This window comes from Mesoplodon bidens (assembly GCF_964165515.1).
Source record: "Mesoplodon bidens genome assembly, chromosome: 12".
Taxonomy (NCBI): Eukaryota; Metazoa; Chordata; class Mammalia; order Artiodactyla; family Ziphiidae; genus Mesoplodon; species Mesoplodon bidens.
In genome coordinates, this window is record NC_138168.1 from 45416436 (window position 1) to 45443740 (window position 27305).

Consider the following 27305-nt stretch of genomic DNA (forward strand, 5'->3'; position numbering starts at 1 on the left):
TTGAGCAACTGTAGACGTGGGGTTTGCTGTCTGAGACTGATTTGTTTCTGATTTTTATGTTTATCTTAGTATAGTTCTCAGCACTTGTTATCATTCGTGGATTTGTTTATTGCTTTGGTTGTGCTATTTTTTTTTTAATAATTATTTTTTCTTTCTTTTTTTCTCCCTTTTCTTCTGAGCTGTGTGGCTGACAGGGTCTTCATGCTCTGGCCTGGTGTCAGGCCTGAGCCTCTGAGGTGGGAAAGCTCAGTTCAGGACACTGGTCCCCAAGAGACCTCCTGGCCCCACATAATATCCATTGGCGAGAGTTCTCCCAGAGATCTCCTTCTGAACGCTAAGACCCAGCTCCACCCAACAGCCAGCAAGCTCCAGTGCTGGAGGCCCCATGCCAAACAACTAGCAACACAGGAACACAACCCCACCCATTAGCAGAGAGGCTGCCTAAAATCATACTAAGTTCACAGACACCCCAAAACACACCACCAGACCCGGCCCGCCCAGCAAAAAGACAAGATCCAGCTCCACCCACCAGAACACAGGCACCAGTCCCCTCCACCAGGAAGCCTACATAAGCCACTGAACCAACCTCACCCACTGGGGGCAGACACCAAAAACAATGGGAACTACGAACCTGCAGCCTGCGAAAGGGGGCCCCCAAACACAGTAAGTTTAACAAAATGAGAAGACAGAGAAATATGCAGCAGATGAAGGAGCAAGGTAAAAACCCACCAAATGAAACATATGAAGAGGAAGGAGGCAATCTACCTGAAAAAGAATTCAGAGTCATGAGAGTAAAGATGATCCAAAATCTTGGAAACACAATGGAGAAAACATAAGAAACGTTTAACAAGGGACTAAACAGCAAACAATGATGAACAACACAATAAATGTAATTAAAAATTCTCTAGAAGGAATCAATAGCAGAATAACTGAGGCAGAAGAACAGATAAGTGACCAGGAAAATAAAATCGTGGAAATAACTACCGCAGAGCAGAATAAAGAAAAAAGAATGAAAAGAATTGAGCACAGTCTCAGAGACCTCCGGGACAACATTAAACGCACCAACATTTGAATTATAGGGGTCCCAGAAGAAAAAGAGAAAAAAAAAAAGGGTCTGAGAAAATATTTGAAGACATTATATTGCAAACTTCCCTAACATGGGAAGGGAAATAGTCAATCAAGTCCAAGAAGCACGGAGAGTCCCATACAGAATAAATCGAGGGAGAAATACACCAAGACACATATTAATCAAACTATCAAAAATAAAACACAGGGCTTCCCTGGTGGCACGGTGGTTGAGAGTCCGCCTGCTGATGCGGGGGACGCGGGTTTGTGCCCAGGTCTGGGAGGATCCCACGTGCCGTGGAGTGGCTGGGCCCCGTGAGCCGTGGCCGCTGGGCCTGCATGTCCGGAGCCTGTGCTCCGCAACGGAAGGGGCCGCGGCAGTGAGAGGCCCGCGTACTGCAAAAAATAAATAAATAAAATAAAATAAAAACAATAAAACACAAAGAAAAAATACTAAAAGCAGTAAGGGAAAAGCAACAAATAACATACAAGGGAATCCCCATAAGGTTAACAGCTGATCTTTCAGCAGAAACTCTACAAGCCAGAAGGGAGTGGCAGGACATATTTAAAGTCCTGCTTTAAAGATAAAAGGGAAAAACCTACAACCAAGACTACCCAGCAAGGATCTCAGTCAGATTCAACGGAGAACTTAAAAACTTTACAGACAAGCAGAAGTTAAGAGAATTCAGCACCACCAAACCAGCTTTACAACAAATGCTAAAAGAACTTCCCTAGGCAGGAATCACTAGAGGAGGAAAAGACCTACAAAACCAAACTCAGAACAATAAAGAAAATGGTAATAGCAACATACATATCGATAATTACCTTAAATGTAAATGGATTAAATGCTCCAATCAAAAGACACAGACTGGCTGAATGGTCACAAAAACAAGACCCTTATATATGCCGTCTACAACAGACCCACTCCAGACCTAGGAACACATACAGACTGAAAGTGCAGGGATGGACAAAGATATTCCATGCAACTGGAAATCAAAAGAAAGCTGGAGTAGCAATTCTCATATCAGACAAAATAGACTTTAAGATAAAAGACTATTACAAGAGACAAAGAAGGACACTACATAATGATCAAGAGGTCAATCCAAGAAGATATCAGAATTGTAAACATTTACATACCCAACATAGGAGCACCTCAATACATAAGGCAAATGCTAACAGCCATAAAAGGGGAATTGAGAGTAACACAATAATAGTAGGGGACTTTAACACCACACTTTCACCAATGGACAGATCATCCAAAATGAAAATAAATAAGGAAACACAAGCTTTAAATGACACATTAAACAAGATGGACTTAACTGACATTTATACAACATTCCATCCAAAAACAACAGAATACACTTCCTTCTCAAGTGTTCATGGAACATTCTCCAGAATAGACCATATATCTTGGGTCACAAATCAAGCCTTGGTAAATTTAAGAAAACTGAAATCGTATCAAATTTCTTTTCCGACCACGCTATGAGACTAGATATCAATTACAGGAAAAAATCTGTAAAAAATACAAACACATGGAGGCTAACAATATGCTACTAAAACACCAAGAAAGCACTGAAGAAATCAAAGAGGAAATCAAAAACTACCTAGAAAAAAATGACAATGAAAGCACGATGACCCAAAATCTATGGGATGCAGCAAAAGCAGTTCTAAGAGGGAAGTTTATAGCAATACAACCCTACCTCAAGAAACAAGAAAAATCTCAAATAAACAACCTAACCTTACACCTAAAGCAATTAGAGAAAGAAGAACAAAAAAACCCCAAGATTAGCAGAAGGAAAGAAATCATAAAGGTCAGATCAGAAATAAATGAAAAAGAAATGAAGGAAACGATAGCAAAGATCAATAAAACTAAAAGCTGGTTCTTTGAGAAGATAAACAAAATTGATAAACCATTAGCCAGACTCATCAAGAAAAAAAGGGAGAAGGCTCAAATCAACAGAATTAGAAATGAAAAAGGAGAAGTAACAACTGACACTGCAGAAATACAAAGGATCATGAGAGATTACTACAAGCAACTATAAAACAGACAACCTGGAAGAAATGGACAAATTCTTAGAAAGGTATAAATTTCCAGGACTGAACCAGGAAGAAATAGAAAATATAAACAGATCAATAACAAGTAATGAAATTGAAACTGTGATTAAAAATCTTCCAACAAACAAAAGCCCAGGACCAGATGGCTTCACAGGAGAATTCTATCAAACATTTAGAAAAGACCTAAGGCCTATCCTTCTCAAAGTCTTCCCAAATATAGTAGAGGGAGGAACTCTCCCAAACTCATTCTATGAATCCACAATCACCCTTATACCAAAACCAGACAAAGATGTCACAAAAAAAAAAAACTACAGGCCAACAGATGCAAAAATTCTCAACAAAATAGTAGCAAACAGAATCCAACAACACATTAAAAGGATCATACACCATGATCAAGTGGGGTTTATCCCAGGAATGCAAGGATTCTTCAATATACGCAAATCAATCAATGTGATACACCATATTAAAAAACTGAAGGATAAAAACCATATGATAATCTCAATAGATGCAGAAAAAGCTTTTGACAAAATTCAGCACCCATTTATGATAAAAACTCTCCAGAAAGTAGGCAGAGAGGGAACTTACCTCAACATAATAAAGGCCATATAGGATAAACCCACAGCCAACATCGTTCTCAATAGTGAAAAACTGAAACCATTTCCTCTAAGATCAGGAACAAGATAAGGATGTCCACTCTCACTGCTATTATTCAACATAGTTGTGGAACTTTTAGTCACAGCAATAATAGAAAAAAAGAAATAAAAGGAATCCATATAGGAAAAGAAGAAGTAAAACTGTCACTGTTTGCAGATGACATGATACTATACATAGAGAATACTAATGATGCCACCAGAAAACTACTAGAGTTAATCAATGAATTTGGTAAAGTAGCAGGATACAAAATTAATGCACAGAAATCTCTTGCATTCCTAAACACTAATGAGGAAAAATCTGAAAGAGAAATTAAGGAAACACTCCCATTTACCACTGCAACAAAAAGAATAAAATACCTAGGAATAAACCTAGCTAAGGAGACAAAAGACCTGTATGCAGAAAACTATAAGACACTGATGAAAGAAATTAAAGATGATACAAAAAGATGGAGAGTTATACCATGTTCTTGGATTGGAAGAAACAATATTGTGAAAATGACTATACTATCCAAAGCAATCTACAGAGTCAATGCAATCCCTATCAAACTACCAATGGCATTTTTCACTGAACTAGAACAAACAATTTCACAGTTTGTATGGAAACACAAAAGACCCCGAACAGCCAAAGCAATCTGAGAACGAAAAATGGATCTGGAGGAATCAGCTTCCCTGACTTCAGACTATACTACAAAGCTACAGTAATCAAGACAGTATGGTACTGGCACATAAACAGAAATATAGATCAATGGAACAGGATAAAAAGCCCAGAGATAAACCCACACACATATGGTCACCTTAACTTTGATAAAGGAGGCAAGAATATAAAATGGAGAAAAGACAGTCTCTTCAATAAGTGGTGCTGGGAAAACTGGACAGCTACATGTAAAAGAATGAAATTAGAACACTCCCTAACACCATAAACAAAAATAAACTCAAAATGGATTAAAGACCTAGATGTAAGGCCAGACACTATAAAAATCTTAGAGGAAAACATAGGCAGAACACTCTTTGACATAAATCACAGCAAGATCCTTTTTGACCCACCTCCTAGAGAAATGGAAATAGAAACAAAAATAAACAAATGGGACCTAATGAAACTTCAAAGCTTTTGCACAGCAAAGGAAACCATACACAAGACCAAAAGACAACCCTCAGAATGGGAGAAAATATTTGCAAACGAAACAACTGACAAAGGATTAATTTCTAAAATATACAAGAAGCTCATGCAGCTCAATATCAAAAAAACAAACAACCCAATCCAAAAATGGGCAGAAGACCTAAACAGACATTTCCCCAAAGAAGATATAGATTGCCAACAAACACATGAAAGGAAGCTCAACATCATTAATCATTAGAGAAATGCAAATCAAAACTACAATGAGGTATCACCTCACAGCAGTCAGAATGGCCATCACCAAAAAGTCCACAAACAATAAATGCTGGAGAGGGTGTGAAGAAAGGGAACCCTCTTGCACTGTTGGTGGGAATGTAAATTGATATAGCCACTATGGAGAACAATATGGAAGTTCCTTAAAAAACTAAAAATTGAACTACCATATGCCCCAACAATCCTACTACTGGGCAAACCATAATTCAAAAAGAGTCATGGGGCTTCCCTGGTGGCGCAGTGGTTGACAGTCCGCCTGCCGATGCCGGGAACACGGGTTTGTGACCCGGTCCGGGAGGATCCCACATGCCACGGAGCAGCTGGGCCCATGAGCCATGGCCGCTGAGCCTGCGCGTCCGGAGCCTGTGCTCCGCAATGGGAGAAGCCACAACAGTGAGAGGCCTGCATACCGCAAAAAAAAAATAAAGAGTCATGTACCACAGTGTTCATTGCAACACTACTTACAATAGCCAGAACATGGGAGCAACCTAAGTGTCCATCGACAGATGAATGGATAAAGAAGATGTGGCATATATATACAATGGAATATTACTCAGCCATAAAAAGAAATGAAATTGAGTTATTTGTAGTGAGGTGGATGGACCTAGAGTCTGTCACACAGAGTGAAGTTAAGTCAGAAAGAGAAAAGTAAATACCATATGCTAACACATATATATGGAATCTAAAAAAAAAAAAATGGTTCTCACGAACCTAGGGGCAGGACAGGAATAAAGATGCATACGTAGAGAATGGACTTGAGGACACAGGGAGGGGAAAGGGTAAGGTGGGACGAAGTGAGAGAGTGGCATGGACATATACACACTAACAAATGTAAAAATAGATAGCTAGTGGGAAGCAGCCGCATAGCACAGGGAGATCAGCTTGGGGTTTTGTGACTACCTAGAGGGGTGGGATAGGGAGGGTGGGAGGCAGACGCAAGAGGGAGTGGATATCGGGATATATGTATATCACTTTGTTATACAGCAGAAACTAACACAACATTGTAAAGCAATTATACTCCAATAAAGATGTTTAAAAAAATTAAATATGGAGAGTTACAATGTAAACCACTCTCAAATAAAATCATCCAACTTTCTCTTTCCTACTTGTGTAAACAATCCAATGTTCAGTAGCTGTACTATACATAGCCTATGAATGGCAAATCATCTAGCTCTTCATAAAGACAGAAGAAGGTGTAATGAATAGCTTGAACACAAATAAATATATAATAATTATATTGTAATAAATCCTTGAAATTTTACAGTATTATATTTCTTATTATAATATTACTATTATATGATATTCTATATATTTCCCAAAACAATTAAGCAATCAAGTCTGAAATTCAGTTCACCATCTTCACCTAACTACCCCCTCGTGCCCAACTCTGCTCTTTTGCTCAGTAAACTGGGCCATCATCTGCCTAGCTGATCAAGAGAGAAACATTGTGTTCAACCTTATCTTCTCTCTCATTCACCATCACTAAATGTCTCCTTCCTCCAACCCCTCTGCTACGATCTAATACAAACCACTATCATCTTTCATTTTGGCTTCAGCAAAAACTTTTTAACAGGGCTTCCTACATCCATTCTTGCCCCTCTCCAATCCACTCAGAAGGCAAAGATGGTTTTAAAATTCAAACTTAATTATTATCCCTCTTAAAAAATCTGCAATGGCTTCCTGATGTTCTTGGGATAATCCTTGGTAATTTACGAAGTCACTCAAGATGGCTCCAGCCTTATCACTTCACATTTCTACTCCCAACTCTTCTTCTCAAGCCAACCATATTAGAGTTTTTTAGTTCCTTTGATGCACGAAGCTCTCTAGTTTTTACTTTGTATTTTTTATACCACTAGTACTTTATTAAGTTACAATTTATATACAGTAAAATGCATAAACCTTAAGTGATTAGCTTGAATTTCGACAAACTTATACACCTATGTAACCACCAACCAGATGAAGACTTAACATTTCCATCATCCCTTTAAGTTCCTATGTGCCCCTTTCCACTCAACCCTTCCCCCCACTCCAGGGAACTATTCTGATTTCTATCATAGTAGAGATTCTGTTTTTCTTGAATTTCATAGAAATCAAATCATACCCATATGTATTCTTTTGCGTCCAGCTTCTTTTGCTCAACTTAATGTTTCTGAGATTCATCCATGTTAGTGTATGTATCAGTTTTCTTTTTTAGAGTTGAGTAGTAATTTTTCTTATAGGTATACCATGAATTGTTTATCCATTCTATTGATGGACATTTGGATTGCTTCCTGTTTAGGGTTATGAATAAAGTTGCTATGAACATTCTTTACAAGTTTTCTGTGGGCATATGTGTTAATTTTTCTTGGATAAATGTACATAGAAATTGAATTGCTGGATCATACAACAGATATGTGTATAAATTCATCAGAAACTGCCACTTTTTGAAAAAGTAGCTGTACATTTTTATGCTTCCACCAGCACCAGTTACTTCATACCCATACCAACAATGGTGTAATCAGTCTTCTTAATTTTAGCCATTTAGTGGATGTACAGTATTTTTTAATTTAGTTTAATTTTTTATTAAAATAATATATTTATACTGTTAAAAAATAGCATAGCAGAGATTATACAGTAAGTCCCCTACATACGAACGAGTTCCATTTGGAGACAGCATTCGTAAGTCCAATTTGTTCATAAGTCCAACAAAGTTACCCTAGGTACCCAACTAACACAATATGTACTGTATTGTAATAGGTTTATAATACTTTTCACACAAATAATACATAAAAAACAAACACAAAATAAAGAAATCATTTTTAATCTTACAGTACAGTACCTTGAAAAGTGCAGTAGTACAGTACAACAGCTGGCATACAGGGGGCTGGCATTGACTGAACAGGCAAGAAGAGTTACTGACTGGAGGAGGGAGAGGAGGTGGGAGATGGTAGAGATGAAGGATCATCAGCAATAGGAGACAGAGGGCAAGCTGCAATTTCACTCACGCCTAACATTGATGGCAGAGGTTTTGGTTCCTTGCTGGAACCATATGCATGTTCGCAACTTTGAAAGTTCACAATTTGAAGGTTCTTGTGTAGAGGACTTACTGTAATTAAATAATCTTCTGGTCCATCCCTCCCCTTCCCTATATACAACTACTTTAAACTTTACTGTTTTTGGTTCCTCTGATTATTTCATATCTCTAAGTAAATATTTATATCACTATTCTTGACTTACCAACTTTAAACATTATTGATTTTCTGATATAATAGATGAAACTATATCTCGTTCACCACCCCCCATCTCCATCTTCTTATATTCAGATGATCATTTCAGTTTATCTACTGTTTACTTTAAAAATTATTAACACCAATTTTTTGTTTCAACTTTGGACAATGCCTCTATTATTCACACATTAGTGAAGGTAATCCTAGCTGCTGCAGTAAGTAAATACCCAAATTTCAGTTGCTTAACACAACAGAAATTTACATATTGTTGCTGTAATAACTAAATAATTTGGTAAGCTTGAAAGGACTTAAAACAGCACACTCCTCCATAGTTGTTCATAAAACTAAGAGTACCCATGCTCTCTCTCACTTCTGGGCCTTCCTACATGTGTTTCCTCGGGCCACATGCTCTCCCCCACTTCCTTCCTTCTCCTTCACCCAGCCAACTCCTATTTGTCTTTCAGACTTGTAGTACCTCAAAACGCCCAAGGAGTCCTCCCAGACTCCCAAGAATGGGCTAGCTGCTCCTCTAGCACCCTGTGCTTATCTCTTGTCTTGGCCTTGATTACAGTGTTGAAATTGGTGTTTTCTTATCTGTCTCCTCCAAAACTATAAACTTCTTGAGGGAAAAATTTTGTTCACTACTGTATCCTTAGCATTTAACGCAATGCCTGGATTATAACAGATACTCAAATATTTCATGAAAAAATCAACTTCTTTGAATAATTATTCATATAAATATTATTTCCACCAGTTATTCATTAAATCATACATAGTTATGGGAATCAGAATGGATCCAAAATTTTACATAATGAAAACAGTTCACAAAGTTTAACATTAGATTTCAAATAATAATTTGCCCAAACAGAAAGTTTAAAATCTATTATTGAAAAAACTTCAGCCTTTAATTGTTGTTATATTGTTAAAATGACAAACTCAAATAAACTGTTGCATTTATTCAATAATTAATTAAGAGCCCACTTTGTTCCAAGCACAGTATTAGACAGAGTCCAAGGATTCAAGAGTGAATATATCAGACACAATCCCTGACCTAAATTTTATGAAGGCAGAGTGAATCTACACTAAAAATATTTTTTAAATGCTAATGTATGAACAAAAACAAAAAACCTACAACAATGGAAATCTCAATTCCGAAAGCCCACTGGACTGTTAATTTTTGTTTTAGAGAAAAATGAAAGCATTTCAAATTGCAAATTAATAACTTAGTTGAGCAATTTTTTTTTTTTTTTTTTTTCGGTACACGGGCCTCTCACTGTTGTGGCCTCTCCCGTTGCGGAGCACAGGCTCCGGACGCGCAGGCTCAGCGGCCATGGCTCACGGGCCCAGCCACTCCGCGGCATGTGGGATCTTCCCGGACTGGGGCACGAACCCATGTCCCCTGCATCGGCAGGCGGACTCTCAACCACTGCACCACCAGGGAAGCCCGAGCAATTTTTTATGTAATAAAAAATTTCCTTATGCTTCTGGGGAAATTCTGCTATAAAGCTACCTACCATCTGAGTATGAACCTACATACCATGCATAACTGAATAGATAGGAAGACAGTCCCAGATAAGAAGAAAAACAGATAACACAAGTACAGACATTCTTTGTGGAATTACAAACAGCTACAATGATGGAACAGACCTACTTTTGGCAAATGGTAGAAAAAAAAGACAGAAAATACATAAAACATAAGAAACAAGAAGAGAAACAACAGGATAAGCAATTGGAGAAAAAGAAGTGAAATGAAAAATCAAACGACGAGATAAAGATATTACTTAGCATACTAATAAGCTTCACACTGCTTTGAATTCAAGGTAAGAATTTGGGGAACAATTAGAATTTCTTTTCCGAATCTCCCACTGACTTGTGAAGCCCACAAGCTCATCAATTCACATGTACCACAGTACAGATTTAGCACAACACACACAAAAAAAATGATAATGCAACACTACCCAAACCACACACTGAGTGTCAACTCGATTACATGTTCCACAATTAGGTACGCATCTATGACCTGATTAGCATTTAGATATTACAATTAAAATGTCTGATTCTTACATATTTAAATATGTTATTTCATTATAAATTGTTACCTTTTATTTTTTATAATATATTAAGGAATTATGGTAATTTTTAAAATTATGCATATCATCTATGAATTTCAGTTCAGGATAATAAAGGGGACTAGAGATTAATTATTATAAAATGGGAGATTGGGTCCACTGGGGCTGAGAAGCACTGCTACAGCATAGATATCTAGGAGTAAAGTTGTTCAGTAAAAAGGTATGTGTATCTTAACTTTGCTAGACAAACAAACTGTTTTCCTCAGTGTTGCAATATAATAATTTACAATTCCACTAATACTACATGCCAGTTCCAGTATTCTACATCATTGCAAATCCTTGATACTGTTTACCAATCTGGAGCACAAAAAAGTATATCTTATTATGGTTTTATATTTCTCTGATCATTAATATAATTGAGCATCTTTTTTATTTATTGGCTATTAATGTTTCAATTTTTTAAAGGTTCCTGTTTAACTCTTTAGCCTGTTTTTCTACTGGATTAAAACAACCTAACTTTAAGAATTCTTTCTGAGGAGGAATAAAGTATAAATACCATGCCAACAACATCCAAAGACCAAAACCACAAAAAAAGTTAAGCTTATTAATCAGATTAATTTAACATAAGGTGGCAAAATTCAGAAAGGCTGGCAATCCAGAAGAAAAAAAAAAAGCTTCTTTTTAAAATTAGAATTTACTTACAGAGGAAAAAGGTGACAGAACAGCTTGTACCCATAAATCAACTATACTTCAATAAAATAAATTTTAAAAAAACAGCTTGTACCTAAACCTTAGTTACTTACTACTCTGCAAATAAGATTTTCAAATATCTTTTTCTTTTCTGATATTATTTTACTATATAAATATCTAGTGGGCTTCCCTGGTGGCGCAGTGGTTGGGAATCCGCCTGCCAATGCAGGGGACAGGGGACAGGGATTCAAGCCGTGGTCCGGGAGTTTCCCACACGCTGCGGAGCAATGAAGCCCGTGTGCCACAACTGCTGAGCCTGCGCTCCAGAGCCTGCGAGCCACAACTACAGATGCCTGTGTGCCTAGAGCCCGTGCTCCGCAACAGGAGAAGCCACCTCAGTGGGAGGCCCGTGCACTGCAGCGAAGACTAGCCCCCACTCGCCACAGCTGGAGAGGGCACGCACGCAGCGAGGAAGACCCAGCGCAGCCAAAAATAAATTAAATAAATAAATAAATAAATAAAATTTTAAAAAAAGAGTACTTAACATTATCTTAAGCAAACTGTAATCCGCTGGCAGTCATTTTGTTTTAAATGCTAATTTTCTTCAACTATTTGAATGCTATATTATCTAATAACATCACTAAAATCTAAAAACTGTAAAATTTCCAACTAATTAGAACATTCTTCTAAGAAAAATAGCCCATTCAAGCTTTGAAATTACTGAGCTGCTGAGTATACTAAGAAGCTTGTAAACCAATACAGTAAATCCTTCTACATACAAACAAGTTACATTCTGAGAGCGCGTTTGTAAGTCCAATTTGTTAGTAAGTTCAACAAAGTTAGCCCAGGTACCCAACTAATACAATTGGCTATATAGTACTGAACTGTAATAGGTTTATAATACTTTTCACACAAATAATACATAAAAAACAAACAAACATAAAAAATAAAGAAAACATTTTTACAGTACAGTACCTCGAAAAGTACAGCAGTACCAGCTACATCACTGCTGCTTTTACACTTGCTTCCGGACATCCTGGGCTTGAAATAAAGATACTGTACTACTATACTCTATACAGTACTGTACAGTAAAGTACACAAAAGCACAACACTTGTAGAGGATGCATGCATGCCAGACCCGTGAACTAACTTAACATGATGGGACATGCGAACACAGGTTCACATCTTTGAAAGTCTGCAACTTGAAGGTTCATATGTAGGGGACTTACTGTATCTATGTTTTATCAGTTTATCTCATTCCCATTATAATAATATATAACTGTCCATTATAACAAAATACAATTATCTGGTTTTGAACTATAATCTTCATCCTTTCCAAATGCAGTCTATTAACTCTAGTTTGTATCTGTTAAAGTTCTACTTCATCTTGACTTTGCACTGTTCTGATTGGTTACTGTTTGTTCGCTATTTTATTTATTTATTATTTATGTTTGGCTGCGTTGGGTCTTCATTGCTGCATGTGGGCTTTCTCTAGTTACGGCGAGCAGGGGCTACTCTTCATTGTGGTGCATGGGCTTCTCATCACAGTGGCTTCTCGTTTCGCAACGTTGGCTCTAGGTGCGCAGGCTTCAGCAGTTGTGGCACGCAGGCTCAGTAGTTGTGGCTCACAGGCTCTAGAGTGCAGGCTCAGATGTTGTGGCACATGGGCTTAGTTGTTCCGTGGCATGTGGGATCTTCCCGGACCAGAGATCGAACCCGTGTCCCCTGCACTGGCAGGCGGATTCTTAACCACTGCACCACCCGTTCGTTCATTATTTAAGTCAAAGATCTATATTAAAAATGTGAACAGCTTATATCACCAGAAGTCATATAAGGCCAAAGTAAGAGAAGAATAATATGTGAGACTATGTCATTTTGATAATCTACTGGTACCTAAAGTAACTAAACTCCTTTTCCCAAATAATCTAATTTTTTTGTTATAATGTGTTATTGTACCAAAATCCTAATTACGGGCTTTCCCTATTTGTGATCTCTATCACTTTAGACTTCCCTGTCCACTAGCTCTCTCCACTGACTCAAGATGGCTACTGATTGGCCAAGTGCCTCCATTCCTCGTTTTCCTGGTTTCTACCTGAAACCCTACCAGCTGCCTACCAGGTCCCCCAGCCTGCCTTAACTCCCTCATTATCTACTCCCTACTCTTTTTCTCCCAGGTAAAGACCTATCCCCCAAACCCGCTGCTTGGATAATACAATTTCCATTCCATACTTCTGGGTGCCATAAAACCACCTATCCTCTGACACTATGGCTTATCTCCCCCAATCCCTACTCTAATTTCTAATGCCTTGAACCCCTGGCCAGTGACCTGAACCTGAAGAGCCTGTTCCCATTTAAAAAACTATGACAAGGCAAGAGGTATCCTGGCATGTAAGGTTTTAATTCTGAATGTGTTCTCCATAGAAACAATGTTATAAGTAGTCCTCAAGTACTACAGTACTAGAGTACCATAATTCAGTTACCCATAGGCCAAATAGGCTTTGGTGGCGGAGACCAGTAACCTGGGCATCATTTATATCAATGTTTCCTGAGGGAAAAGACATTTCACATTCCCAACAACTGATTTAAAAAGACTGCCACCTTCCTGAAAATACTGCTCTGTATTCTCTCAGCAAGCAACACTATGTGTTCCAAAGAGTAGTGATCATCAGTATCTGTTAACTGACTGATATATCTGAGGAAGGGGCACAACTGTATCTGCCGCTAAAGTACATTTTAAATATAACTTAGCGTTCAGAGACCACAACAAAGTGACTGAATTTTTAAAAGACATTCACCGGCCCCCTATTTATTATTACTGATCTAAGCTAAGGCCACCCACAATTTACTTTTCCATCACACTAACGAATTCAACTTAAAAGAAAGGAGGAAAGCTAACCTTCACTGGGAACTGAAGGTTATGAGCCAAAAGGCTTACACACTTTAATTTATCCTTAGTACAAGTCTGTGAGATTAGGTACTATTAATCTAATTTTAGACATGAAGAAACTAAGGTTAACAGAAATCAGATATGTTGATAGTTGGTTTATAGGATTAATCATTTTTATTAGGCCAAAAAAAGAAAAAAAAAGAGACTGCACAGACTGAGAAAGATGTTTAATTCCAAATCCAGATAAATCAGAGTAAGTAGTCTGAAAGATGAGCTAGAAATAAGAGTGGAAATAAGCCATATTTTAACCCAAGAACTTAGATGCAGTATGTGCCACTAACATATATGCAAGGGTCAGACTCTCTCCTCTCACATGCAACTCCTCCCTCCTAAGAACTTATATGATTCTTGAACATATTTGAAAAGAAGTGTTTTGTCTAAATATTTATGAGATTTAGTTGATAGTCTGGTTATAAGGTGAAGCTGAGAATGACCTGGAACATCAGCAAGTTAAGAGGCTTAGGGATTCTGAGAATCCAGGCAACCTGTGGACTGCTGCATGGCCTGCTTCCTTGGCATTGCCAGCCCTCGAAGCAAATCAGGTACAACCTGATTCCCCCTGAAAACACCTTCATTTCTATAGCCACCTAGAAAATGGGTCCTTGCTCAAGATATAGAGAAGTAATGGTGAAGTCCAGATACAACCTCAAGTCTATCTGATACCAAAGTCCATATTCTCTCCCACTTTACAATCTGAAACCTAAGCCATATTTTTTTTTCAAATAAATACTTTGTTTTCCCAGTTCAGTCTCTTATTTTGAATGTAGAATTACCAAGTTTGTTAAATTTTATAATTCAGTATCTTCTATAATAATAAACGTTAAAAATTAAATGTATAATTCCTTAAAAATAATTTACTTTGAGCACAGAAAACAATTTTAACTGAAAGTTATGTTTTTTTAGTTAGAGTTTAAATAGGAAAAAGTTACGATCAATAATAATAATAAAACAACCATTGACACACACACACGAGAAACTGGTGAGCAAAACCAGTATTATCTCTTCTCAAACTGTTCCTTCTCATATTTGTCACCTTTATACAAAACCGCAGAAACTGATATGGCCCACCTCTTTTCTGCCATTGGCAACAATAGGTATTTAAATCTGCTGCTGAGAATACAAAGATTGGTCACTTAGTCTTCTCAGAGGAAACATAAAGCAGCTTGAAACATACTCCAAAAGGTGCATGCATGCACACACACATACACACACACACACGAATAATAATAACTTTGAAGAAACTCATGACCTAGTATCTACAGTAAGGAAGACAGATACACCAAAGGACTGGAGAATCGATCTGCTTGCTGACTCCTTCTACCCACCCCCTTGTACTTTTTCAGCTTTTGAAAGGATCTATTTTCCATCCTATGATGGTTCCTCCCTTTGTGCTGACCCTATATCCATCTCCCAGACTCATCCTAAAATAATCCCAAACCCTACTCCCCAACTCATACAAGGCTTCATTTTTCATTACAAGAGTCAGCAAGAATATATTTATTTAAATGCCAAACAAACTAAATATATTATCTTCATGAGAAAAGTAGTAGCTATCACTATCCAATGCAAGGGGGAAAAAAAAACCCACGTTTTAAAGAAGAAAAAAATCTATGCTGAGTCTTCAATCCCAAAAGTAAACTTCTGTTTGTCTCTAAGGAGAACACAAAGATCATACCAAAGAACAGATTTTGCTCCAAGACCATTTCATACATGATTAATTTAGTTCTAGTCTCCCAAATCATGCCAAACTTTTTATGAAAATAATTATTACAGAAGACCATGTTAAAAGTCTACTGAAAAAAGAAAACTTTTTATACCTTTAGTATTTTTCACAAAAATCTTAATACTATATTTTGATTTTGTCCCTTGCATAGAAAGGGTAAATTACCTGAATCACAGATTTATTTCCACACATCTATACTCTTAGAAAGTTGGACACATATTTAAGAAAAAATCTGCACTCAGTGCAACATGAAAGCAACTGAGATACAATTAAATAATCTTAATGAGAATAAACAGACATTTCTCAACTTTCAATTCATGAAATTTAACAAAACAGTTTTAAGGTTGATAAAAATAAATGTATTAGTAAGAATTAGAGCTTTGAGACTTCCCTGGTGGCACAGTGGTTAAGAATCCACCTGCCAATGCAGGGGACACGGGTTCAAGCCCTGGTCCAGGAAGATCCCACATCCCATGGAGCAACTAAGCCCATGCACCACAACTACTGAGCTTGCGCTCTAGAGCCCGCAAGCCACAACTACTGAGCCCGCGTGCCACAACTACTGAAGCCCATGTGCCTAGAGCCCATGCTCCACAACAAGGGAAGCCACCACAATGAGAAGCTCGCGCACCGCAGCAAAGAGAAGACCCCGCTTGCCACAATTAGAGAAAGCCCGCACGCAGCAACGAAGACCCAACGGAGCCAAAAATAAAATAAATAAAAATAAAAAAAGAATTACAGTTCTCAAGGAATCCACAGCAAACACACATTTTACCATTTCCATTTCATAAATTAAAAAAAAAAAAGGGCTAATTCCTTGAAGACAAGGGAAAGTTCCAAGCATTCCACTTAAGTTTACATAGCGGCCTGCTACGCCACCAAGGTGGCAAGACGGGGGAAAAAAATAGTAGCAAATAATGTTTTAACTGCCACTCCACCCTGCCTGCTTTGTGCTATGCAGAAAAACGGCAAGCAACAATCCATTACAACTGATCCCACCTGTCACCATGGGAGCATCGATTCTGGGATGCTGGCAGAGACATACACTGGGAAAAACTGAGCAGAGGTGACTGAGGAAGTGGCTTCTCAGTAACACAAGGCAAAACTGAGGAAGACGCAATCTGACATGAAGTCAAGTTTTCTCTATTTCTCTTCCCTCCTCAACCTATGCCCTCCATCCTTGTTTGCTTGACTAATTTTCCTTCCAGTCTGTCTTCACTTTCTTTGGGACCATCTCAATTTTTTTTTTTTTTTTTTTTTTTTTGTGGTACGCGGGCCTCTCACTGCTGTGGCCCCTCCCGTTGTGGAGCACAGGCTCCGGACGCGCAGGCTCAGCGGCCATGGCTCACGGGCCCAACCGCTCCACGGAATGTGGGATCTTCCCGGACCGGAGCACGAATCCGTGTCCCCTGCATCGGCAGGCGGACTCTCAACCACTGCACCACCAGGGAAGCCCTCAATTTTTTGAAGAGTACTCCAGAGTTATAATTTTTCTTATATCCCACAGAACTACCACAATTATTATTTTGATAGTTAAAATTTTACCTTTGTATTACCCCAGATGAAATTACATTTTATAAAAAATTGATGGACTCCTCACTCTTATGGGAAAAAAATCCTCTGTATTTTTGCAAAGAAAAAAGTCTAGACTATACACAAAATATTAATAGTGATTATTTCTAAGTGTTAGTGTTAACAGATGCTCTTAACATGCTTTTTCTACACTCTCTGAGAATTTTTTTTTTTTTTTTTTTTGCGGTACGCGGACCTCTTACTGTTGTGGCCTCTCCCGTTGCGGAGCACAGGCTCCGGACGCGCAGGCTCAGCAGCCATGGCTCACGGGCCCAGCCGCTCCGCAGCATGTGGGATCCTACCGGACCGGGGCACGAACCCGTGTCCCCTGCATCGGCAGGCAGACTCTCAACCACTGCGCCACCAGGGAAGTCCTCTGAGAATTTTATAATAAACATTTTTGAATTTCATAACCAGGAAACAAATTAATGTGATCTGAATTAATGGTGTTTATCACTTTTCCAACCTAGCAACCTTATGATTACACAGGCCACAAAGGTAAAAAAAACTTTACATTAGAACTCCCCTGTAAGCTCAAGCTAAAAGGGCTCACGTTCACATGTTCCTAGTATGTTCATCACCCAGAATTATTCCCTGTTATGACATATTGTAAACTGTAAAGCACTGTACAAAGATATGGGGTTATAATTCACCTGTGATCAATAAGGTTCAAATGAAATTAAAATGTGATATGATTTTCTTTATTGGTGACACTTGAGGTAGTAATGCATCTTAGTTCTTAAACTTCTTCCCATCCTGTACACATTCTTCCAAGTTCACTCCATGGCTACAAGTTCTTTGACTTCTTTTCTCATCATCCAACCCTGCTCTCAGAAGGTGTCCTGCAGTCACAGTCCCATCCTTTTAGAGTAATGAGTGAAATTGTTCCTAATTTTCTCCAAATCAAAAGCCTCTTACCTATGTGTCTATATATGAATGAGAAAATGCCAGGAGGTAGATAATATTATGGGATACAGAAGGAAAAAGGCAAAGAACGAGTTCTATCTGCTTTTTCATTTATGATGTTGTCTACATTCTCCCCAACCTATCAGTCCCTCCTAACTTCTCTGACTCTCTACCACCTTACATTTTCTGTCCTACTGCATCAGTCAAAAAAAATTCGAATTCTCCCTTCTTACACTGGGCTTATAATGAAGAAAACAGTACAGTCATGCAGACTGGTGCCATGACTGGTCTCCTACTTTAGGTGGACTATAACACTTCTATAACCTTATTTTTGATCAGCAAATTTTCAAATAGCCTTCAATAACTTAAAACATTCACCACATTAACATTCACACACACAAAAAAAGAGGCACAAGAATGTAACTACCTCATCATCTCCCTAGCAAACTGACATATGTTGACACCATCCTTTCTTCTGTCACTGTAGTTTCACAGGATAAACTATCTGTTCCATTTCCTATTCAAGGCCAATCCCTCCAGCTTTGCTTGTGATCCATTGATTCTTATAAATTCCTCTTTCACAGACCCTTGATCCACTAATAATCCCATATGCCTTTACTGATTTCCCCCTGAATTTACTGAGCTATAAGTGCATACCATTTTCAAGTTTTATTATTGATACAAACCCATGAAACCATCATGACAATCACAATGATGAAGACTTACATCATCCCCAAGAGACTCCTCATGCTCCTTTGTAATACATCCCTGTTTCTATTCCTATCCCCACACAGTCAATGATCTACTATCCACCACTACAGATTAGTTTTCATTTTCTAGAATTTTCTATAAATGAAACTAGGTAGTAAAGACTGTAACCATGCCAATATGCAAAGCTATGGGTATGTCCAGGAAATATTTGAAAAGACTCTAATCTCACATCTCTTAATGCCATACAAGCAGGACTTAAAGGCTAAAGCAGAGTTTCATTAAACAACAAGATACCACTACACACCTATTAGAATGGCTAAATCCAGAACACTGACAACAACAAATATTGGTGAGGATGTGGAGCAACAGGATCTCTCATCCACTGGCAGTGAGAATGCAAAATGGCACAGCCACTTTGTAAGACAGTTTGGTGGTTTCTTACTAAACTAAACATACTCTTACCATGCAGTCCAGCAACTGTGCTGATATTTGCCCAAAGGAATTGAAAAGTTATGTCCACAAAAAAGCCTACACACAATGTTTACAGCAGCTTTACTCATAATTACCAAAACTTGGAAGCAACCAAGATGTACTTTAGTAGATGAATGTGTAAACAAACTGTAATACATCGAGACGATGGAATATTATTCAGCACTAAAAAGAAATGAGCTATCAAGCCATGACAGATATGGAGGAATTTTAAATGCATATTATTAAGTGAAAGAAGCCAATCTCAAAAGGCTACATACTGTATGATTCCATCTATATGACATTCTGGAAAAGGCAAAATTATGTAAACAGTAAAAAGATCTGTGATTACGGGGAAGGGGGTGGGGAATGAGTTTAGGATGAAAAGGTGGGGCACAGAAGATTTTTAGGGCAGTGGAACTACTCTGTATGATACCATAATGGTGGATACATGTCATTAGACATCTGTCCAAACCCACCAAGAGTGAACCCTAATGTAAACTATGGTCTTTGAGTATCAACATAGGTTCATCAGTTGTAACAAATGTACTACTCTGGTGGAGGATGCTGCTAATAGGTTAGGCTATGCATGTGTTGGGGTAGGGAGTATACGGGAAATCTCTAGAACTTTCATTCAATTTTGCTGTAAACTTAATACTGCTCTAAAAAGTAAAGTCTATTAAAAAAAAAGAAGAAGAAGAAGAACCATATAGCAACTTTGGAATCAAAAAGTAAAATAACTACAATGAAAATTTCACTAGAGGGGGGCTTAGCAGCAAATTCAAGCTGGCAGAAGAAAGAATCAGCAAACTTGAAGATAGGCAATTGAAAATATCCTGTCTGAGCAATAAATAGAAAAAGAGAATTAGAAAAAAATCAACAGAGCCTCAGTGACCTTTGGGACACCATCAAGCCTGTAAATATAATGGCAGTCTCAGGAGGAGAGGAGAGAAAGAAAAGGGCAGAAAGAATATCTAAAGAAATGATGGCTGAAAACTTCCCAACTTTGATTAAAAAAAAAAAATTAATCTCTACATCCAAGAAACTCAACGAATTCCAAGTAGGTTCCACACCTACACATATCATAATCAAACTTTCAAAAGACAAAGACAAAGACAGAATCTTTAAAGTAGCAAGAAAATAACTCCTAATGTTCAAGAGATTCTCATGGATTAACAGCTGACTTCTCATCAGAAACCACGGAGGCCAAAAGGCAGTGAGATAACATAGTCAAGGTGAAGAAAGAAAAAGACTGTCATTCAAGAATTCTATATCCGTCAAAACTATGCTGCAAAAAACAAAGGAGAAACAGCTGATGAAGGAAAAAAAAGAAGAAATTAAGATAGTCCCAAATACAAAAACTGAGAAAATTCATTCCTAGAAGATCTGCTCTACAAAAAAATACTAAAGGGGGACCTTCAGTTAAAATCAAAGAACTATATATATGACAGTAACCCATATCTACACAAAAAATAAAGAGCACTGGTAAAGGTAACAACATGGGTAAATAGAAAAGACAGCATAAATGTATTTTTGTTCTTAACTCTTTTTTCTTCTATGTGATTTAAAAGACAACTGCATAAAGCAATAATTATAAAACTGTGTCCGTGAGCTTATAATTTACAAAGAAGTATGCACTTAGCCACTATGCAATAACATACATGCTAACCTTCTGTCAAAATCCCTATCATGTTGCAGCTAAGTCATTCAGGAAATGATAAAAAAAATTATTCAATCCAGAAACTCTGCATACTTCCTAAAGTTCTATTAGGCAAACCCTCAATAAAAATATAGAAACTGTGAATGAGTTTAAGAGTTAAGTTTTTCCAGCTTCTGCACAGCAAAAGAAGCAATCAACAAAATGAAAAGGCAACCTAGAGAGTAGAAGATATTTGCAAACTATTTATCTGATAAGTGGTTAATATCCAAAATATATCAGGAATGCATACAACTCAATAGCAAAAATCATCATCAACATCATCATCCAATTAAAAATGGGCAGGGGGACTGAACAGATATTTTTCCAAAGAATAAGATATACAGATGGCCAGCAGGTCCATGAAAAGGTGCTTAACATGACTAATCATCAAGGAAATGCAAATCAAAACCACAGTAAGATATCACCTCACACCTGTTGAAATGGCTACTATCATAAAATAAGACATGACAAATGCTAGTGAGGATGTTGAGAAAACGGAACCCATGTATTCCTCATAAGATATGTCTCTGTTTCAAAAAGAACATCTAGAATTGGGTTTTCATTTCCTAATAATCAATACCTTAAATTTCAGCTATTAACCCAATTAACTCATGGAAGTTGAATTAATGCTATACTAAATTATGGTACTCTAAAATAGCAAAATTGCACACCAGTGATATTCATATTGGTTGAAATAATAATGTTATGGCTTTCAGGGAGTTAAAAATCATATATCAAATGCTTATTCTGGTAGGGCATTATAAACACCAATTTACAGTTAATGGAAAACTGCCAAAATGAAAATTTTAAATAAAAATTTATATTCTAAAGCAAACTTAGGATCATATAGAACTTTTTTGTTCTGTTTATTTATTGATTTATTCAAAAAACATTTATGGGGCACCTGCTATGTGCCAGGTAGTTATGCTAGGAACTAGGGATAAAAAGACAAGGTCCCGGGGCTTCCCTGGTGGCGCAGTGGTTGAGAGTCCGCCTGCCGATGCAGGGGACACGGGTTCGTGCCCCTATCCCGGAAGATCCCACATGCCGCGCAGCGGCTGGGCCCGCGAGCCATGGCCGTGGAGCCTGTGTGTCCGGAGCCTGTGCTCCGCAACGGGAGAGGCCACAGCAGTGAGAGGCCCGCGTACAGCAAAAAAAAAAAAAAAAAAAAAAGACAAGGTCCCTGCCCTTCAAACTGTGAACAGTCTGGTGAGTAGCTCCGATTCTGAAATCAAAGAATTTATGACTAGAAGGGACCTTATAATTCCCTTATTTCACAAATAAGGAAACTGAGACTCATGGCTAGCTTAGCCACTAAGGTGTAAAGAAATCCTGCCTCATGCGTTCTTTGCATCATTCTTTTTCTTATGATTAAGAGTGATGATGTAGTGCTTCCATGTGAGTGAAGTAGAAATATGGAACCATGGGCAATATATGTAATAATTACCAAATGAGAGACAGAAATATCTAATGGATATAGACAATATATTTAATAATTTAGAGACAGAAATCCCTTATGGATGTGATATCATGATAAAGCCCCAATAAGAAACTAAAACACTAAAATAAGAAACTGAGGAATTAAAATAAGGGAACATAATATTAAGACTTCTAAGCCATAATTATGATTTTGCCTTTGTTTACTGATCTGTAAAATGGGGCTATTAAAAGTACTTATTTCATGATTGTTGTGAAAATTAAATTAATCAATACTTAAAAGCACTTAGTAAGCCTGGTACCTGGTAAATACTCAGGAAATGTTAGGTATTCTTATGGACAATCATTTCTTAAATGTACAAGTATGCCATATAAAGACACACACAAAAAATGATCTTTCTTTAAGGAATTCTCCTATTATTATGATAGTCTTATTTTTCTAGCAACTAGTAAAATGTAACACCAAAACACTTATTTCAGAAAAAATATTTTATATGCATAGTATCTAACAGTATCACCCTCTTCTCTATAAAGCCATGTATCACTCCTAAAACTGCAGGAAAGACAGATATTAAATTACTAACTTAAATTAATAATTATACTCAATCATAATTCAAATTAATTAAATAATAATTTAGCTCAGTATTCCTAAGATTATAAATCCTAAATATCATTAAGAGAATGTTCAACAATGACTTTCAAGTAATCAAAAACTTTATGCAACTTTTCTCATCTTATATAAAATATCCTTACACTAATTAACATCTTTGAAATAACATGCATTCTATATATTAGTGAAGCTTTTATATTAATATCAATCACCATCCAATATCATAACAAAATAAATAATGTATATATGTCCACTTACTGCAATCTCTCTACAAGCCGACATGGATATTCCCGTGCCTTCAATTTGCTTCAATGCATATTCCTTTTCATCTTTTCTGCATATGAACAAAAAAAATTATTTTTTTCTACATGTTATTTTCAGATTCAAAACTGTAACTACAAAAACAATGAAATACACAACTCTCAGTGATATGTAAACACCCTCACTATGCATGCATTGCTTATTATTTCTGATATTTCCATTACAATAATGTGAAATACCAAAAAAATTCATGTCACAATGAAAACACTAGACAGAGCCAAAATACAAAATTGAAACAGAACAGGATACTAAACACAGCACTAGTTTCAAAAAGTAAACAAGCATAAATATAAACTCAAGCATATTGCAAGATAATTCTACTGTCTTAATTATCTGGAGTCCATGAAAGCACTCTGTTATAAACATGAATTACAAAAATAAATGACAGATGTAAACTTCTATATTTGTTTAAAGTAATTTCACAGTATAAGACCCACTTAATAAATGGGGGAGTTATAGAAGAATGTTTACCCACTAAGACACACTAGTTTTCACCTAGGACAGGGGACATTCAAAATCCCTAAGACCTCAACCAAAAGCCTTGGAAACACTTCAGAATTGGCCACCAACACCTCATTCTCAAGATATCTAGGAAAAACTCAGTAGTTACAGTGAATTTTCCAATTAATGGAGGTAGAATTAGGAATTCTGGGAAACCCCGGTAGTTACCAGGGTGCTTAACCAAGGGAAGACAACAGCTCAATAATGGTGATACGGTCCATAAAAATAGTAATAGTATCAGATGAGTGTCTAGTGCAACACTGTATCCTCAGGGTACCAACACCAGAACCAGCCACAGCAAGGCCCCAGCTGAATGTCACAAATGTGATTCCTATCACTGGTTATTCTGACAAGAGGAGTATAATCCATGCCCTCTGAGTTTTGCCTTTTGATTATATTAGGGCCTCAACAGGGTATCACCATGTCATGAAGGTTTTGTCAAATAATAGTACCTAAGTAGTGCCACATCTGTCCTACTTACCTTTTCCTCATTTTCCCCATTCTGTGTTCACTAGCAGATAAAGCAGTTTAAGAGGTTACTCATAATATGCATTTTAAAACATCATTTTACGTGCATTTTGAAGATTTTCACAATCATGTATGTTTTGAGCAAATAATTGAGTTTTGGTTACTTTTTCCCACAGTCTGAAAATTATATCCATTTTTCTTCCAATATATGACATTCAGGAAACAATTAAGCAGCATTTTGATAAACAGAAATTGTACCACATATGTCAACAGGATAGACTGTTATGCAATTATTAAAATGATAATCATGAAGATCATTAGAAACATGGAAAATGTTTACCATATGTTACTGAGAAAATACATAAATCATACTGTATAAAAATATATACATTTAAAAAAAAATATATATATATATACATTTAGACATGTTGAAGGTGATATAAAAAAAGAAAAAGTTGTGTTAAGATGTAGAAAGTTATGTTAACTACCTTAAGGCCAATATTATATTGTCTTTTAAATTAGAATTAGAGGGAAAAAGAAAAAAAATAATTTGATACTCTGAAAACAGTCACCTATTAAAACAATCTTTAGTATTTTCAAAGTGATATCTTAGGCATGTTTTTGTTTTGTTTTGTTTTGTTTTTTGGCGATACACGGGCCTCTCACTGTTGTGGCCTCTCCTGTTGCAGAGCACAGGCTCCGGACGCGCAGGCTCAGCAGCCATGGCTCACGGGCCCAGCCGCTCCGCAACATGTGGGATCTTCCCGGACCGGGCACGAACCCATGTCCCCTGCATCGGCAGGCAGACTCTCAACCACTGCACCACCAGGGAAGCCCTTAGGCATGTTTTAAAGAGCAAAGTGTTCCTTTTTCTCCATCCTGTTTCCTCCAAACATAAAACTACATGTTTTTCAGACCACCCAGAGGCCACTAAGAAGTACAAGCAGCAGGTGAAGGTGACTGAATGTAATTAAAGCCAAATATCCCCCCTACCTTTAAAGTATGTATGGGTATGTGTGTGAAAGCGTTTGTGCCTGAGATGCTTAACACAATGCTTACAATGTAAATTTCATACAATTAACAATTAAATTAACTACCAGGTATCTACTACTAAATATTTAATTGAATAAATTCTTAAAGTTATACATGCTTTCTGACAAAACTGTCATATGAAATTAGAATTTTCTTTTAAACAGAAATATTTCAATCCCCAGTTCCCCTAAATGAAGTACTCCAAAAGCTCATGTAATTGCATAGTTTTATTTTTAATACTGTAAAGAATATTACACAATCTGGATAGGTTATTGTTGCTATGGAAACTATAAGATTTTTGCAGTAAGTCAAAAAGTGCAAAATTAACACATCACATTAATGACTTTTGAATTTCACATCCAGGCTGTCAAAAGAATTTGAAAGCTTGAGCAGAATAGACTGAAGCATAGGCCTCTTACCCTGAATTATATGGATAGGATCTAGGAACAAACCCAGTAATTATTTCACTTAATAAGTTTAAATATAACTTCCATCTGCTAAATTAATAAAATACTCAAAGATGTGCAAACTTAAGATTTATCTGCAGTTTTTGCATTGAGAATGAAATAAAGTGCATATATCATTACCAGTTCTCTTGTATATTAACCGTTGGATGATAAGCGATGATGTGGCACCTCTGAGGTTCACCATATGAAGAAGTGGCAGAATCCCAGCGGGCATATGGACTCACTTTCATCACTGTGCTATGTCAATGCCAATCTGTGGTCAGATGCCAATACCTTAGTTATGAAAACTAAAGATTTGTCCTTTCCCACAATGCCCACAAATATTTCAGTGACTGGCACATGGGGCAGAGAAGCCTTATTGCTCTCATCCCATGTGAGAGCCCTTCTCCGGGAGCTCGTGTGAAAATTCATACCCCATGGCTTATATGTTTCAGGCACACATAATATTAAGTATCATAAAGGTATAATTTGTTCTTTTATCTGACAAGGCTGAAAAAGAGGTGAACCTGGCCTCCATGGCTGTGATAACCTGGCTTTTAGAGGCAGCCCAGTTCTTCCCTAAAACTATTTTATTTCTAAATTACTTTTATCTAAATAAAAGTTTATTATTTACTATAATAAAGACAGAGCAATTCCAAAGCCTTAAGGGAAACTGCTTTCTAAATTTTAGTGCATATTAGATACTACCGTTAGAGCAACTGCACATTGAAAATAATTAAAGGAGTTTACTAAATAAATCCAGGTGAATTAAAAATAAATTTATAGTATAAACATGGATTTATATAATATAGAATGTTTTGAATTTAAAGACATTTCTCCTATACATCTGTAATATGTATCAAAACCATGCCAGCTTCCCTCTCAGCATTCATCACAAAGAAAAACAAGTGTTAAATGGGAACATTATATAACTACAAAATAGAAAAATTAATTTGGCAGAGACTGGGACTCTATTACATTTTCCATCTGAGACACTATGTTCTGGAAAACTCTTGATGCAAGCAATTCTATAGATAGTACAAAAAATAAGAAGCACATATTTGTGCAAATTGTAGAAATCACTGACTTAATGAAAGCATTATCTCAGGCAGAAAACTAGGCTCAGTGGTAGAATTTAAATGTAATTCAGGGAAGAATTTCTCAAGCCTAAAGACGCAGTTTCAGTAGGAACATCTTTTGAATGAACTATTAGGAACTGGTCTAATGAAAAAAATAGTCTTATACCTTTCAAAAATGTCCAAGTTTGATGACCAGCCTCCAGTCACATTTAGCAAGGTGAAGCACCATTCAGCAGCTCATATGCACAAGTGTAGTTAAG

At 37.0% G+C, this 27305-nt stretch overlaps 1 protein-coding gene across 3 annotated transcripts in view; it reads right to left on the reverse strand.

Moving 5' to 3' along the window:
* The window catches only part of CDK19 (cyclin dependent kinase 19), a 185160-nt gene that overhangs the window by 96981 nt on the left and 60874 nt on the right, over positions 1–27305 (reverse strand). For all 3 annotated transcript variants that reach the window (XR_014017232.1, XM_081251249.1, XM_081251251.1), the window contains exon 2: positions 23457–23532. Coding sequence is in view for 2 of the 3 variants with exons in the window: in XM_081251249.1 (XP_081107375.1) it covers positions 23457–23532 (76 nt within the window). In the remaining variant the exon portion in view is untranslated. The remainder of the gene's footprint in view (positions 1–23456; positions 23533–27305) is intronic.